At 52.6% G+C, this 17,673-nt stretch overlaps 2 protein-coding genes across 2 annotated transcripts in view; both read left to right on the top strand.

Annotated features, from left to right (window-relative positions):
* The window catches only part of LOC125525247 (putative disease resistance protein RGA3), a 70,257-nt gene that overhangs the window by 48,580 nt on the left and 4,004 nt on the right, over positions 1-17,673 (top strand). The window lies entirely within an intron of this gene.
* On the top strand, positions 13,965-16,767 carry LOC125524885. The gene is made up of 2 exons (XM_048689918.1): positions 13,965-15,591; positions 16,056-16,767. The coding sequence occupies exons 1-2, from the start codon at positions 13,972-13,974 to the stop codon at positions 16,635-16,637; spliced, it is 2,202 nt and encodes a 733-aa protein (XP_048545875.1). The 5' UTR covers positions 13,965-13,971; the 3' UTR covers positions 16,638-16,767.

The following is a 17,673-nucleotide window of genomic DNA, read 5'->3' as shown; positions in this document are numbered from 1 at the left end:
CACGGTCTTACCATGGGGGCCGCTGAGCGCGCCCTCGACCTTGCTCTGGTCGCCATTGTGGCCGGGAACCGCTCTGGTGTTTCCGCTGACGACGTCGCGCGCGCGGTGTGTGAGCGCTTTCAGCTCCCAGAGTCGGCTTTTTCCGTCCACCGGCAGCGCCCTGACGAGTTCCTCCTTTGGTTCCGCGACGCGACCACCCGTGCGGTCGTCGCCGCCGCGCCCGTGCGCGCCGCGCAATTTCGGCTGATCATGCCCCCATGGAGCCGCCTCGAGGAGGCTGAACCCGTCTCCCTGCGCATTGTTGTCGACATCGAGATCACCGGCATCCCCAAGCACGGGTGGGACATCTTCTCCGCCGTGCAGCTCCTCTCGCCCTTCTGTCTTGCCGATCGGCTCGCCCCCGAGACGCTCGACGGCAGCGACATGTCCGTCTTTCGGTTGTCGGCTTGGACTACTAACCCCGACGCCATCCCGCGCGAGTCCGAGCTCCTCCTCGCCGAGCCCGACGAGTTTTCTGGCGCTAACCCAGACCTTGTCGACTGCTTCGCCGTCCCGATGCTGCGTTTCCCAGTGTCCATCCACGTGCGCTGCGCTGAGGATTTCTGCTTCCCCTCTCCGCCGCCCCCGCCACCGCCTGCTGACTCCGACGGCGGCAGGCGCGGTTCCTCGCCGCCCGTCCCCGATGCCTGGCCCCGTCGCCATGATTTCCCGCCGCCCGCCGGTGATCGCCGCTCTAGCGGCCCCCCGGAGCGGGGCGCGGGTCCTCACCGTCGTCGCCGGCGCGCCGGGCCGCCCTTCCGTGGCTACCATGGCATCCTCGGGCCCCATCCTGCCGCTGACAGCGTCACCTCTAGGCCCTCCGTTCGTCAAAGGCTGTCGGGCCTGACCGCTGACCGGGGCGTCGCTACGCGACAGCCTGTTCAAACGGCGCCCATGACCACCCTGGCCATCTGCGGGCCGCCAGCTGTCAGCCCCACCCGAGCCACGCCATCCGCTGCTCTCCCATTCGCGCGGCCCGCCTCGGATCCTTCCGCCCCTGCGTCTCCACATGGGTGTGATTCCCCCGCTGGCCCACCTGTTCGTTTGGTCATCTGCGGGCCAGACCCGATCCCTCCTGTCCGCCCGCCCTTCGATGCTGCTCTGGCGCTGCGCCAGCCAATCCCCGAGGATTCCTTGCTCCTGGGGCCGCCTGCCCCTTCTGTTGCCCCACCTGCTACTCCTGTCAGCACGGATCCCGCGCCTGATCCTGTCGCCAATTTGGCTGCTGCACCCGCTGGGGCTTGCGAGGCCGGGCCCGCGCCCTCGACCGGCGCGCCTGATCCTGTCGCCTCTCTGGCCACCGATCCCACCTCGCCTTTGTCCCAGGGCCCACCCGCGAACGCTGATTGTGCACCGTCCCCCGAGGCCATGCAGCCCATGCAGGTCCTCACGCAGCTCCCCGCCTGCACCTCCAACGGGATCGCTTCCTGCCCCGTCCCAGAACATGTACTGGAATACATCAGCTCCATCAGAACCCGCTCCGCCCCTGTGCTTGAAGCACCCTCGGTGCGCCGCAAGCGTGGTGAACTCCCCCCCCCAACTTCACGCCGCAAGCGTGGTGAACTCCCCCCCCCAACTTCACTCCGAGACAAAGGCCAAACGGGTCCTTCTTCGCCGCTTCGGTCTTCTCAGGGAGGACGAGCCAATCTCCAGTGAGGCGCTTGAGCGCTACAGCAGGCTCTTTGCCAGGCCCCTGGCCAGCGACATCGTCCACGCCTTCGCGGATTTCTTCGGCTGGACCGTCCCCTCCGGCCTCCTCGACGGAGTGACCCCTCCCGCGCCTCGCCTCATTGAGGCATGATGTGCCTGCCCCATGCAGCCCCCCCCCCCCCCCCACGTTCTTATGGATTGTAGTCTATCCATTGTGTTCTGGAATGTGCGCAGGCTTAATAGCCATGCCAAAAGTACGGCCGTGCGCTCCGTTGTTTCCTCGGCCGACTCCTGTATCGTGTGTTTGTCTGAAACAAAGCTGAATTCAGTCTCGTTGCTGTCTGTCGTGGAGACGCTTGGCTCCCCCTTCGCTGACTTCTACTTCCTTCCGGCCGCGGGCACTTCTGGTGGAATCCTTCTGGCCTGGCGTAGCGATCGCATCTCCCTCGCCAACCCCATCATTGGGGCCTTTCACGTTTCCGCCACCGTTTCCACAGCCATCGATGCTACCCCATGGTGGATCACCGGGGTCTACGGGCCTCAAGGCACCGCAGAGAAGCTGGCCTTCATGGACGAGCTTCACGATCTGCGTGACATGATCGCCAGCCCTTGGCTTCTGGGCGGCGACTTCAACGTGATCACTTCCTGTGCGGACAAGAACAACGACAACCTCAACCCACGCACCATGAGCCGCTTTCGTCGCTTCATCGCGGACCATGCCCTGCGTGACATCTATCTCCACGGCAGGAGGTACACGTGGTCCAACGAGCAAAGCAACCCCACTCTTGTCAGGAACGACCGCGTGCTCTGCACCCCATCCTGGGCGACCGCCAACCCCCATCACATGCTGCGTTGTTTGGCCACGGCCGTGACTGACCACTGTCCCCTCGTCGTGGATTGTTCCCCGCGTAGCTCCGGCAAACGAAGATTCCACTTCGAGAGTTTCTGGCCAAAGCTTGATGGATTCCTCACTACGGTGGATGCTGCTTGGAACTCCCTTCCGCCGGATCCCGACCCGTTTCGCCGCATCTACGGTCGGATGAAGATCACGGCCTGCCGCCTCCAGAGCTGGGGGGCGCGCACCACGGGCAACATCTCCCTGCAGCTCCAGATCGCGCGTGAAATCATCTACCGCCTGGACGTCGCGCAAGACACCCGCCCCTGTCCTCGCCTGAAATCTGGCTTCACCGCGAGCTCAAACGCGCCTATCTGGGTCTGGCCTCCCTCGAGCGCTCCATACTCCGCCAACGCGTGCGCCTTGGCTGGCTCCGCGACGGCGACACTAACGTGGCCATCTTCAAAATCCATGCCGCCCATCGCGCGCAGAAGAACCATGTGGCCTCCTTCCGTGTGGGATCGCAAACCGTGACTGATGAAGGGGAGATGGCCAAAGCGGCCTACGATCACTTCTGCTCCATCCTGGGCACTTCTACGGCCAAAAATCACTCCATCGACCTGGCGAGCATCGACCCCCGTCATTTCAACCTTGACGACCTGGAGCAACCGTTCATCGAGGAGGAAATTTGGGCTGCCGTCAAGCTTCTCCCCACCGGCAAGGCGCCCGGACCGGACGGGTTCACGGCCGAGTTCTTACGCGCATGCTAGCCGATCATCAACGCTGACATCCTAGCCGCGTTCTACAAACTCTATGCCCTGAACGACCGCGGCTTTCATAAGCTCAATGAGGCCCTTCTCATTCTCCTCCCCAAGAAGCCCGACGTGTGCACACTCGCCGACTACAGGCCGATCAGCTTGATTCACCTGCTGGCCAAGCTTTTTGCTAAAGTTCTCTCTCTAAGGCTCGCTCCGAAGATGGGGATGCTCGTCTCCGTCAACCAGAGCACATTCATCGCCGGCTGCACTGTGCATGACAACTTCTTGTTAGTTCAACAAACCGCTCGCCTGCTCCACAACTTGAAGGCCCCAAGAGTACTCCTCAAGCTCGACATCGCGAAGGCGTTTGATACCGTATATTGGCCCTTCCTCCTTCAAACTCTTCGCCACCTCGGCTTTGGGCGCCGTTGGTGCGAATGGGTGTGCATCCTCCTCTCCACGGGATCCACGCGAGTCCTTGTCAACGGCAATCCTGGGCCACCCATCGATCATGCTTGCGGGCTGCGCCAAGGCGACCCCGTCTCGCCGCTGCTCTTCGCCATTGCGATTGACACGCTTAACTCCTTGCTCCAGCACGCCTCGCATGCCGGCTTGCTTCAGCGCCTTACCAATCGGCACGCCGCGTCAAGCATATCGCTTTTCGCTGATGACATGGTCATCTTCTGCCACCCGACTAGCTCGGAGCTAGCTACGATCCGCGAGCTGTTGCGGGTGTTCGGCGTTGCTTCCGGTCTTCGAACCAACTTTCTCAAATGCTCGGCCACTCCCATTCGCTGCGGCCACGAGGTGATCAACACCATTAACTCCACGATTGGATGCGCAGTCGCCGACTTCCCCATCGTGTACCTGGGTCTTCCCCTGACCATTCGCAAGACCCCCTCTCCGGCTTTGCTTCCTCTGGTGGACAAGATGGCGAGAAAGCTCGCGACCTGGAAGGCCGCGCTTTCTAACTCGCGGTGAGCGGCTTGCCCTTGTGCGCCACGTGCTCACTGCCATGCCCATCCACATCCTCATGGCGATTGCCATTTGCCCGAATATCCTCAAACGAATCACCCGCATCATCCACGACTTCTTCTGGCATGGGCGTCGGGACGCCAGCTCTGGTTGCTGCCTGGTGGCTTGGCAGCGCGTGTGCCGACCGGTGGAGTTCGGTGGCCTTGGCGTGAGGGACCTCCGCCTCACCGGAATCTCTTTGCGGTGTCGCTGGCACTGGCTCAAGGCCACGGATCCTTCACGGCCGTGGCATCACCTGCAGCTCCCCCACGATGAAGAGGCTGCCTGTTTCTTCCGGGCCTCCACCTCCTGGCATCTTGGCGACGGCAAGACGTGCCACTTCTGGAGCAACCACTGGCTTGATGGCCATTCCATTCCCGAGCTCGCCCCCACCCTCACCGTCCTTGTACCGTGTCGCCGGCACCGCCGCACGCTGGTCCGCGATGGGCTCGCCAATGGTGCGTGGATTGGGGATATCCACGGCACCCTCGGGCCCCAGGCAGTCATCGAGTACGTAAGCTTGTGGCGCAAGCTACAGCTGGTCGTCCTCTCTAATGAGCCCGATCGCCTCACCTGGAACTGGACAACCAACGGAACCTACACCGCCAGCTCTTGCTATCGCGCGCTGTTCCACGGCTCCACCGCGCCGCCGTGCTGGAAACTTCTCTGGAAAAGCTGGGGCCCTCTTAACAACAAGGTCTTCCTCTGGCTTGCTTACCTCGACAAATGCTAGACCGCAGAGCAGCATGTGCGCCGCGGCCTATCCACCGAGCCTAATTGCATTCTCTGCGACCAGGAGGTGGAGTCAATCGACCACCTTCTTGCCGGCTGCGTGTTTTCTCGCATCACCTGGCATGAGATTCTCTCATGGTACCGTCTAGTCGCCCTGCCACTTGATGGCACCGCGAGCTTCTTCGCATGGTGGACCGCGGCCGCGGAGGCCTCCCCTGGCTCTATGAGAAAATGCCTCAACTCCATCACCGCGCTGACCGCCTGGGCAATTTGGAAGCATCGCAATGCGGCCATATTCGACGGCCTTCGCCCCTCCACCGAGGTCCTGATCAAGAGCATCAAGGACGATGCCCGCCTTTGGGCCAAGGCGGGTGCCACCGGGATTGCTAGCATCTTACCTGTAGCCTGACCCCCTGCTTCGAGGCTGAGCATCCTCTCCCTCTGCTCATCGCTGCGCCTCCCAGACGCCGGCTTGTGTACGTCTGCGAGGGTGCACCCTGTAACTTCTATTTCTTCTCCTCTATCAATGAAATGATACGCTTCTAAGCGTATCCCCCCCCCCCCCCCCAAAATCCCAGGATCTTAGCACCCCCTTAATCTCCTCAATCAGAGGACCAAACACAAATCTTTTCAATTCCTCATCTGCAGACTCCTCGTAGCACCCTGATTGTCCGTCAGCCCTTCCTCATCTTCAGACTCGGCCACTCGTGCAATAGATGTTAGAACTCGCCCACAGGATTAATCACATCAAATTAAGACGAAAACGTACGCACAAAAACTTTTGCCAAAGGCCAGTGTCGTGCCTCTCTTCTTTTTATTCTTTTCTCTTTTTTTCTCATGGTGTTACAATCTCGTACAGCCTCCCGTGTATATATATACACACATGAAGCTGCCGACCTAAGAGCATCTCCAGCCGCACCCCAACAGGCCCCCGGGTGACTTTTTAGGCGTCGGCGCCGAAAAAACACCCCAGTCGCGTCCCCAGGATGTCGAAATCCGCTGGTTCGGCCCGTTTTTGGGCCCGGCGATCGCATGCCGAACCCGGTGCACTTGGGGGGGCGCTCGGGGGCTCCGACGCAAGGGAAAAACATGGCTGGCCCACACCGTCAGGTGAAAAGTCAAGTCTTTCTTCCCGATTCGCCTCCCACCCCCCGCGCGCTCGGACGCCAACCGGCTGTATCCCAACGCTGCCCACCGCCCCGCCACCGCTAGATAGCCCATCCCTGCCAGAAAAAGAGCAGAGGTTTTGCCGAGGCAGCCCTTCCACCAGCAGCTGGGCGATTTTTCTGCCGTTTCCGACCGCGGAGGGGCAGTTTCGGCGGGTACGTGCCCACCGCGCCCGCATGGTGTTCGGCAATTTGCCTGGCTCGGCAATGGACTCGGACGACGAGGAAGTGCTCGCCGCACTGCTGGAGGAGGAAGCTGAGGCCGACGTCCAGGAAGAGGAACATCTCATGGTCCTCGCCGCCCTCGCCGGCCTGCTGGCGAGCAATGAAAAGCCACGGCGGGGTGGCTCGGCGCCGGGGCGCATGAAAGCAAAGAACTGGCATCGTCTCGAAGGCTACTGCATGCTCTACTCCGACTACTTCGCCGACGCTTCCTTGCACGGCGACAAAACATTTCGGCGCCGTTATCGGATGAGCCGAAAGCTTTTCCTCAGAATTGTGAATTCCATCCGGGAGTTCGACAGCTACTTCAAGTGCAAGAAGGATTGCACCGGCACGGCGACAAAACATTTCAGCTCCCGGTGATTCACTCGACGACTATGGGCACATGGCCGAGTCCACCACCATTGACTGTTTCTACAAGTTCTATCCGGCAGTGGTGGCAGTGTTTGGAGGTCATTCTCCTCCGGTGAACTTCGAGGTCAATGGGCGGCACTACAACAAGAGGTACTACCTAGCTGATGGCATCTATTCGAGATGGTCTACATTTGTGAAGACTATCTCAAACGTTGTGCCAGGAGGCAAGAAGTCCCACTTTGCCAAGGTGCAGGAGTCTTGCAGGAAGGATGAGCATTTGGTGTGCTCCAATCTCTATTTGCTGTTGTCCGGTACTCTACTCAGACCTGGTCGAAAGATCAAATGTGGGAGATGATCATGACTTGTTGTGTCATCTTGCACAACATGATCATCGAGAGCGAGCAGGAAGAGCCACTGTTTGACACTGAACCATACTACATGCAGGGTCCTCTAACCGAAGTTGATCACCAACTACCGACAACCTAGACTGCCTACCTTAGTATGCGTCAGGAGATCCGAGACCCACAGGTGCATCACCAACTGCAGCAGGATCTGGTGGAGCACCTATGGAGGATCAAGGGCGACGCCTAGCTCGACGTGTGATAATTTTTTATTTGTTGAACTATATAATTTGTATTGAACTATTTGTTGTTGCACTATTTTGTTGAACTATTTGATTTTTTATGATGAACTATGTGATAAAAATATATTTATATTGAGAATTCAACGCCGAGCCACGATGAACCACGCCGAATATGCGCCGATTCTCGCCCATATGGGGCCTTTATTCGCCAAAAATGGGTCAAAAACTGGGCCAATATCGACGCCTGGGGGCGACCCGGGGATGACGGCTGGATGCCCAATCGCCCCAGCGCTGATTGTACCGCCGGCTCGCCCCCAGGCGGCGATTTTTATGCCTCCTGGGGGGCCAACGGCTGGAGAAGCTCTAAGGTACTATGTCTCACACGGACCGGCTCAGACATCAACTCTTAATCCTAGTACAACTCCTACCAACATACCTAGACACAAGTCCTAGCCAGACTCAGCTTGGTAATTTCCCACTCTAACTGGGACACGAACTACCAATACTTTTTGTGATCAGACTCTTTACTACCTCAAGATTATTTCTAACAATAGACGCCACACCCGGTCCGCCACCACACATCGATCATTTCATACGTCTGCCATCTCTAGAGTCGTTCCTCGCTAATCACATCTGATAAATTACCATGAAGACCAGAGATCTCTGCGTTTCGCTTGCTTGTCCAATGCAGTCGAGGAACCAGTTATGCAGGCCATGTTGCGTCATAACGAAGTACGGCGGATTCTGAGCGCACAAACCTTGGGCTTCACCGAGCCGTTTCCAAACCTGAACTGCATGTGGGCACTTCCAAAACTGGTGGACTGCTGTTTCCTCACGCCCACAGGCAGTACGTGTAAAGTCTGATATGAATTGGGGCTGCTATCTTGCACGCCTCCTCTCTTCATTATGTCAAATATATATACACAAGTACAGGACAATCAACTTGAGTTACAAGTTTAGGTCGGATACAAACCGACGTGATCTATATTAGGAACTCTAGCTATAGCAGCCGGACTAGGACTCTCCAACACGCCCCCGCAGTCTGAACTGGGAAGAGCAGCAACGTGAAGACTGGATCTAAACTCACGAAAGAGTGCAGACGGTAACCCTTTCGTGAAAATATCAGCATACTGTGATGAAAATGGAACATGTAAAATACGGACGTCTCTGACAGCAACCTTCTCACGTACGAAATGAATGCCAAGCTCGATGTGTTTGGTCCGGCGATGTTGTACTGGATTATGAGCCAGATAAACAGCACTAACATTGTCGCAAAGCACAACTGTGGCGCTGGTGACTGGGCGATGAAGTTCCTGTAGTAATTGACGAACCCAACAAGACTCGGCTACTGCAGTAGCAACAACGCGATATTCAGCTTCCGCACTGGAGCGGGAAACGGTAGTCTGTCGCCGAGAAGACCATGAGATCAAATTATCACCAAAAAACATGCAAAACCCAGAAGTGGAGCGTCTGGTGTCGGGGCAACCAGCCCAGTCGGCATCTGAATAGGCAATGAGTTTAAGAGAGGAAGAGATATGAAGTGTCAAACCAAGGTCAAGTGTGCCTTTTAGATATCGGAGAATACGTTTAAGAAAAAGAAGATGGGGTTCGCGAGGATCATGCATATGAAGACACACTTGTTGGACAGCATAGGCAATGTCTGGTCGAGTGAGGGTGGCATACTGAAGAGCACCAGCAAGACTACGATAGAGTGAAGGATCAGAAACAGGGGAACCATTGGTGGATGAGAGTTTGGCATTAGTGTCAACTGGAGTAGAAATAGGATTACAGTCATGCATGCCGGCCCGGGAGAGAATGTCGAGAAAGTACTGTCGTTGGTAGAGATGTAAGCCACTAGATGTGCGAGAGACAGAAATGCCGAGAAAGTGATGAAGAGTCCAAGATCTTTCATAGCAAATTCTTTAGAAAAAGAAGTGATAATCGATGAGAGAGAAGTAGGAGAGGAGGCAGTAAGGATGATGTCATCGACATAGAGAAGTAAATATGCAGTGATGTTTCCCTTGTGAAGAATAAACAAGGAAGCGTCAGACTTGGACTCAACGAAACCAACAAAACGAGCATAGGTTGCAAACCGCTGAAACCACGCTCGAGGAGCTTGTTTAAGACCGTACAAGGATTTATGCAAGCGACAGACATAGTCAGGATAGCGAGGATCAATGAAACCAGAGGGCTGTTGACTATAGACGACCTCATCAAGATGACCATGAAAGGCACTTTTAACGTCTAGTTGATGAATGGGCCAAGAAGAAGAGAGAGCGATAGAGAGAACCAATTGTATAGTGGTTGGCTTGATAACAGGGCTAAAGGTCTCATCATAGTCACCCCGGGTTGCTGAGAAAAACCACGGACTACCCAACGGGCTTTGTGACGAGCAAGTGAGCCATCAGAATGATATTTATGTCGAAAAATCCATTTACCACTGACGATATTTGCACCGGGAGGAGAAGGAACAAGGGACCAGGTGTTGTTTAGAGTGAGAGCATCAAATTCTTCTTGCATCGCGTGGCGCCATGATGGGTCACGAAGAGCTATGAGATAATTATGAGGTATGGGCAAGGAGACGACGGCAGAAAGATTGAGGCGATCAATCGGTGGCGGTAAACACCGGTCATTGAGCGGGTCCGATGAATATGTGTCGGCTCAGGTGCCGGGAACATAGGTGGTGGGTTGGCGGGGCCTGGGGAGGAAGACGCGACAGTGTAGTCAGGCTGGCTGGTGGGAGTGAGCGAGCCCGCGGGACTAGGCGGGCTATCAGGCGTCGGTGGAACCGACGAAGGGGTGGCGGGACTAGGCGGGCTATCAGGCGTAGATGGTACGGACGAATGGGTGGCGGGTGCATGCATAGTAGGTGATGGATGTGAAACTAGGAGAGGAGGGTCAAGGGAAGTGGTGGCTTCTATTGATGATGTGGAAACTGGAGGTTGGGCTGGTGGGGCGTAGGGAAATGTTGTTTCATCGAAAACAACGTGGCGAGAGATGATAATGCGTCGTGTGTCTAAGTCAAGACAACGATAGCCTCTGTGCCGTGGAGGGTATCCAAGAAAGGCACATTTTACAGATCGAGGAGAGAGTTTGTTAGATGTAGTAGAGGAGGTGTTTGGATAGCAAAGACAACCAAAAACACGAAGATCATTATAGAGTGGTGTGGTGCCGAAAAGAGTTATGTATGGTACGGAGAATTTTGTGGCTGCGGTAGGACGAATGTTTATGAGATATGTGGCGGTATAGAGAGCTTCGGCCCAAAAAGAGGCTGGAAGTGAGGCCTGAAGCAATAGTGTACGAATAACATCATTGGTAGTGCGAATGGCACGTTCGGCCTTGCCATTTTGTTGAGAAGTATGGGGACAGGAAAAACAAAGAAGAATTCCATGTTGAGCACAGAAGGTGTCGAGACGAGTATTGAGAAACTCTCCACCATTATCGCATTGGATAGCTAAGATGGGTAGGTTAAATTGTGTATGAACATAGGCATGAAAAGCGATGAGTGTCGCATAAACATCAGATTTCTTACGAAGCGAGAAACTCCAGAAGTAGTGAGAGAAATCATCCACAACAATGAGATAGTAGCAAAAACCAGATGTACTAGGAACAGGGGATGTCCACAGGTCACAATGTAAAAGTTGAAACGGACGAATTGTATATGTTTGAGAATCATAAAACGAAAGCCTAACATGTTTTCCTAACTGACAAGCATGACAGAGTGGCGGCCCATCTTTATTGTATGAAATACACTTGGAGTGTTGAAGACGTGACATGGTGTGACGACCAGGATGGCCGAGGCGGCGATGCCAGAGTGATGACGAAGTGGTTGTGATGAGAGCTTCATCTTGTCGGGGACGGCAGACGGGATACAGGGGCCCGGGACTATTGCAACGAAGGATCACGGCCCTGGAAGGAAACGCCTTCACCGAGAATCCGAAAGGATCAAATTCAACGGAACAAAAATTGTCAGTAGTGAGTTGGCGAACAGAGATAAGATTTTTAATAATGTGAGGAACGACAAGAATATTACGAAGAGAGAGGGATTGGGCTGAAGATGGAAGTGTAGATTGACCAACATGAGTAGCAGGAACGATTTGTCCATTACCTACTGTGACAGTTTGAGTGGAAGGCTTTAGAGAGGAGATAGTACCGTGATTAGATGCCATGTGGGAGGAAGCTCCTGTGTCCATGTACCACTCCTGGTTTCTGGGAAGATGCATGTTGTTGAGTGCGTTCAGAAGTGCTGGGTCGAGTTGTTGCTGATGCCCGTTGTAGGTGGGAGTTGTCGGAGCTGGGCCGTATGCCGCGTACGCCTGCGGGGAAGCAGCCGCAGGTCGTGGACCAAGGACGCCAGGGGCACGCCATGGCTGTGATTGCCACGGCGCTGGAGCAGGGTGTTGATAAAGCTGTGCACGCGTTGGAAGGCCACTCCAGGGATTGTACATCCAGGGCTCGGAGCGGCCCCGTCCTCGGCCGCCGCGGCCGCGGCTGCGATTGTTGCTGAAGGTGCCGCGGCCACCGCTGTTGGACGAGCTGGAAGAGGGACCGACAGGACGCTGAGCACCGTAGCTGTGTCCACCCCCGGACAATGGAGCACGTTCGCCGCCCGCGCTTGGCAATATACTGTTACCGCTGGCCCAGAGCGCAGTAGCAGCAGCGTTCTTTGCATCCGTCTTCTTCTGTGCTTCTTCAAGAACAAGGGCCGAGCGCGTCTGGAGGAAAGATGGAAACGGCACCTGAAACGGAAGGAAGGACCGCAGGTGGCTGAATTGCTCGTTGAGGCCGCGGAGCACCGTTAGGACGAGCGTCTCATCAGAGATGGTTATGCCGACATCGCCGAGAGCGTCAGAGAGAGACTTGAGCTTCGCGCAGTAGTCATGGATGGACATGTCTCCTTGCGGTGTGTTGCGGAACTCGGCGTCGAGGGTGAGGGCGTGGCTTTTCTTGTTGTCGTGGAAGAGGTTGGCGATGGAGTCCCACACCTGCCGCGCCGTGGAGCCCGGAGCCATGATGATGCCGAACAGCTCGATGGAAATCGAGCCGTAAATCCAGGAGAGCACCGTATAGTCATCACGTCCCCAATCGGAGGTGGGCGATGTGTCGGAGGGGGTGGCGGCGGCGTCGCCGATGACGTGGCTGGAGAGGCCATAGCGTCCAAGAGCTACGAGAAAAAGCTCACGCCACTTGGAGTAGTTAGAGTCCTGAAGATCGAGGGTGATGGGCACATAGGTTTTGATTGAAGCAACATAGGAGGAGGGTGCAGGGATGGTGGCAGGAGAGGGTGCGACGGCAGCCTTGCCTTGCTCCGCGGCAAGGCGCTTGAGTTCTTCTTCGCGCGTCCTGATGATGGACTCGCGGTTCTTGAGCTCCTCTTCGAGCTTCTACAACTCGTCGGCGTTCATGGTCGTGGGGAAGAAAGAGGTGGTGTTGGGCGTTGGTGTTTAGAGAGAGAGGATCGATCCGCTCGATACCATGTAAAGTCTGATATGAATTGGGGCTGCTATCTTGCACGCCTCCTCTCTTCATTATGTCAAATATATATACACAAGTACAGGGCAATCAACTTGAGTTACAAGTTTAGGTCGGATACAAACCGACGTGATCTATATTAGGAACTCTAGCTATAGCAGCCGGACTAGGACTCTCCAATAGTACGGAACACGCCGGGCTTGATCCTCCTGTGCAGCTCCATACTCATTACTAGACGATTCTTCAGCATGCGACATGGTTGAACTTTGACCTTGCTCGGAACGTCCGAGCTCCACACCTCTAGCTAACCCCTGTGGGTGGCGACCGAGGAGGAGCTCACCGCTTAGGTCAGCGCCAACTTATTTAGGGACATCTTAATGTGGTAGGCCGATTGTACCGTAAACACGCCAGTGCACGTAAAGCCAACTTATTCAGGGACATCTTAAGGTGGTAGGTAGCTCGTACCATAAACACGGCAGTGCGTGTAAAGTTCCACACGACATAGTCCTCATGGTCACTGCCCCCCACACGAATTTTCTCAATATCGCATGTGTCATTGTCCAGGAAGATTTGGTTCAGCTTGTCTCTGTTCTAGTCTGAGCCATGATCACTTGGCAACTCAGCAACATACCTGACATTTCGGGGGTCCTTGCATCCAAGGTTCTAGGTACCGAGGGTGGTGAAAAACGCGGTTACCATGGTTACCACGAAATACCAACCAAATACCTTTCAAAAATTTCAAATGTAATTCGAATTCAAATATTTGGAGCAAGTCAAATTGTTATAGGCACTACTATTTCACAAGTGTGCTCATAGTGACGTGGGTTTTACTCGACTAAACATTTTTTTAATTCTGTTTATATAACAAACATAGAATGAGTGAACATATACTCTAAAACATGTCTATATACATCTGAGTGTAGTCTTTATAGTGAAATCTCTAAAATGACTTATATTTAGGAACGGAGGGAGTAAAAATGAATAATGCATATGAAATCAAAGTTTACTCATTGCTCCACGCACTCCACTACTCGCAAAACTCGTAGCACTACTCGCACACCCACCTTTTCTGCTCGACTACGAGACTGACTATGCATTATTTTCTACTGTATGCCACACTTTCACAGGCTCTTCAAGGACTTGACGATGGTTGATATCTTTGTCGCGGGGGCGATCTACTACAATGGATCTTACATCTGTGCCGGGATCTCCTTGTGGCGTGTAATACAGCGTGATTACGGCAGCATGGATGGGGACATCACCAAAGCAAACCTGATGCCAGCATTGGACTTATTCTATTCTCTAATTCTCTGCCAAGGCGCACTCTTCGTTTTATGGGGGGCTTCTCTAATTGCCGATCGATCCTTTATCACTTCACTCCATAGAGTATGCAAGTTCCCAAAGATGTGGGGTTTTGCATCAGTTAGAAACTACCTGCATCACATCCGGTCGAAATGCTGGCGGGGCGCTGAAACATCCATGGAGGATAGGGGATTAGTCAAGTACGCCGTCGATTTGCTGGACTCTGAATCATCGCAAGAAGACTACCTCTCCGGAGCAAGGATGCTGGATGTGTTCATCAAGGTACACCAAGTGGATGTAAGGCCACTTATACTCCCCTCAAGCCAAAAGGTTCAGAAGCTGATCGATACACTGAGGTGGAGTAGCAGTGAGAGTGACAGAGAGATTAAGGAGCTTGCTGCCAGGATATTCGCGCATCTTGCCTTTAACATTGATCTAACCCAGTTCCCTGGGGCAATACGGTGCATATCCTCCCTACTTGGTACCACCCAACAGCTATATTGGAACAACGACCAACAAGGATCTAGTAATCAGTCACCTCAAAGTAATAAATTGGATCAGCAAGGTGCAGGGGACAGCCAAGGAGATCTCGGTACCACCCCGCATCAGTCACCTCAAAGTAGATTCTACCATTTATACGCAAAAATACAAAAAGTTATTATATTGCAGCTAAACGCAAAAATACAAAAATGTATATTGCAAGGTGCAGTTAAACGCAAAAATACAAAAAACACAAAAGGTACATTGGACCAGCAAGGTGCAGGGGACAGCAAAGGTGAAGGAGATGGCTGTAATGAGTTGATTCTGCAAGGCCTAACGATTCTGGAGAGGCTGGCGTCTGACCAACACAACTGCAGGGACATATGCAGCACCCCTGATCTAATCGCCAAGATCATGTCACCTATCTGCTCTGACACACTAATCCAAGACATAAACATAATGCCATGGCAAGATGTAGTAAATGGAGCGCTCAGAGTTGTGTACCGGCTCATCCATGCTCCGGAGTGGACTGGAGGCAGAAGGCTGGCCCATGAAATATCCATTAGCAAACAAGCTGTGAGCAACTTGGAGATGATTCTGGATCAGGGCAACATAGCTTGCCAACAGCTGCAGATGCGAGCTATGGAGATAATCACAGAATTGACTTTGGATTCGGCTGCTAACCTCGCCATGGAAACAAAAGAAAATCTCATCAACAAGCAGCTGCAGATCTTCCTTAATGAAGGGACAGAAGAAGACCTTAAAGTTACGGCTGGGAAAACACTGGCATCACTATCCAAGACGACAGGAACTTTCTCTGTGTGTATAATGAGCAAATATAATCACATTGTTGATCAACTAACTGAAATACTTGATGCTAAGAACAAGGCCATATACAGAACAATAGCAGCTGAGATCTTGGAGAATTTGTGTACTCTACATATGATGGACAAGAATCATGTGAAGAACACCTTGCTGCCAAAGGTAACATCTGTTTATGTTACTCTAATATCTGAAGAAGCACAACAGTGTCTTTATCAAGTTTTTTTTCGAAAAGCTCTATCAAGTTAAAAGCATAATATATTGTGTTCTATTTCTAATCTTTCATGTTTTCCGTACATGGGAATCACCTTCTAAGCCTTTGGATAAACATCAAACCATCCCCATCTCACTTCACTCCATGCAGCATAGCATACAGATAAAAACTTGCAGTGATGTTGAATATTTTTTGTTTTTGTGCATTTTCAAGGCTTCAATTTTAGGCTCACTAATGTGCAATTTAAGTATCTGAGATTGACGAGAGTTTCAGGCATGTGAGAATTAGCAAGTGTAAACCTACAGACTAAAATCATACACTGAAACATATTAATCCGAAAATTCTAGATTTCAAATCTTTACCAGTACCATGTGTGAAGTGATTTGAAGTTTAAGTTATCTTGTTGTTGCAGGTGCTGGCAGAAGTTTTAGCCAGTAAAAAGAAACCACCATCGGAAGCACCGGAATGTCATGTATCCAAAGCATCAGGAGATATTGAAGAAAATCCACTTCAAGACGACGAAGAAAATCAACGTCCGGAACACAATGTCCAAATCAATTCATCCGAGCTAAATGAGACGCAGACATCTATGATGGTATTGAAAGAGGCATTGCTATCCCTTACTTTGGTGATATTTGACAAGTGGATAATCAGTGCAGAGGATTTTGATGATGTTGCTCAAAAGGTTGCCCCAGGAGAAGGTGAATTTGTGGCGAAGCTCAAGACTATAGTAGAAGAGAACTGCGAGGCCACGGCTAATAACCTAAGAATCGTCAAGCTTTGTGGTCAGATTGCCGTCACAATGATGCGGCGCAGCCAGTACAGCGAACACTTCAAGGATCAGAAATTCGTGGAGACACTGTCTAAGGCTTCAAAAATCACGTGTAACCTTGAAAGCTGCATGCTCTTCGCTGGGACTGATGGTGGTGCAAAAAAGACTGCCAGGCCACTCCTCTCAGATCTTGTGAAAGAGGCAGAAGCGTTGGTTGCTTAAAAATGTAATCGCGATTTTTACCGTTGTGATGACCTATTTCTCCATATCAAATAATCATGTCTCCAGCTCTTGGAATCACGGAACTGGGCTTGTTTCATTTATAAAACATGATTGCGTTGCTAAAATTGTACCATATTTTTTTTGGCAGAGAGAATTGTACCCATTTTATGGAACATGTAATGCTACCGTTTTTCTAAGCGAGACCTTAATTATGACACCCGTTACGCTTGTTTCATTTCAACTAGTGAATTGCCCATGCGTTGGAATAGGGGCGCGGAGACTGATTTGTTGAGATTTTTAATTTTATCTTAACTTTTTTATTCGAAAAGGGGCGCTTTTATTTTATCTTAACTAGTTAGTTGTATCAATTGCTTGTGATACGAGGTAAAAAGCAGGTGGCGGGACTAGTAGCGGCTACTGTATCTTCAAGTAATCGGTGTTTATGTTTGAAGGAATTCAGAGACGGGTTTTGTTTAGTTCCCTGTGAAGCCTGTTGTACATTCTCTGCTGCTTGCTGAAATACAACTTGAGTACTGACTCCTGGAGAACTTTTTGTAGAATGCGACGAGAAGGTAAATTTGTGGCACTGACAATTATGTTCTCACTACATGGGTTGTAGAGTCGTTAATGTTCTTTTAAGCTAAGAGGCCGGCTAGTGTTGAAGAACTGAACCACAACACGTGTCAGTTAAGTTAAGTGAAAACTGACGGCTGATGCAGATGCCGGAGTTGACGCTCAACAAAAACAGAGCATGTATGAAGCTAGCGGTGGGTCCAGCAAAAACAGAGGAGGAGCAGCTCTGCTCTATTTTAGAAAAAGGAAAAACGAGGAGTCCTGGCAACTCGACACCAGCCGACCACTTCACTGCATATAAAATCCTGGGAAATCGACGGCTTCAACGAGTTTACTTTTGTTACTGCAATATATTGCCCTCAAGCTGAGAACCTTGGACACACGCTTCTATGGAGTAAAAGAGCTCCCTGCCGCGCGATATTCAGGGAAGCTTTAAGTTGATTGAGTTAGCGGATGTTCACAC

This window comes from Triticum urartu, chromosome 7 (assembly GCF_003073215.2).
Source record: "Triticum urartu cultivar G1812 chromosome 7, Tu2.1, whole genome shotgun sequence".
NCBI lineage: Eukaryota > Viridiplantae > Streptophyta > Magnoliopsida > Poales > Poaceae > Triticum > Triticum urartu.
The sequence above is the reverse complement of the archived record's forward strand: the minus strand, read 5'-3'. Positions and strand labels throughout refer to the sequence as shown.

What these genes read in the sequence shown, in the direction of transcription:
- LOC125524885 (XM_048689918.1), top strand. Translation starts at nt 13,972, where the DNA reads ATGGTTGATATCTTTGTCGCGGGGGCGATCTACTACAATGGATCTTAC. An exon ending in AGAACACCTTGCTGCCAAAG is followed by an intron (nt 15,592 to 16,055) that starts GTAACATCTGTT and finishes TTGTTGTTGCAG; the next exon opens with GTGCTGGCAGAAGTTTTAGC.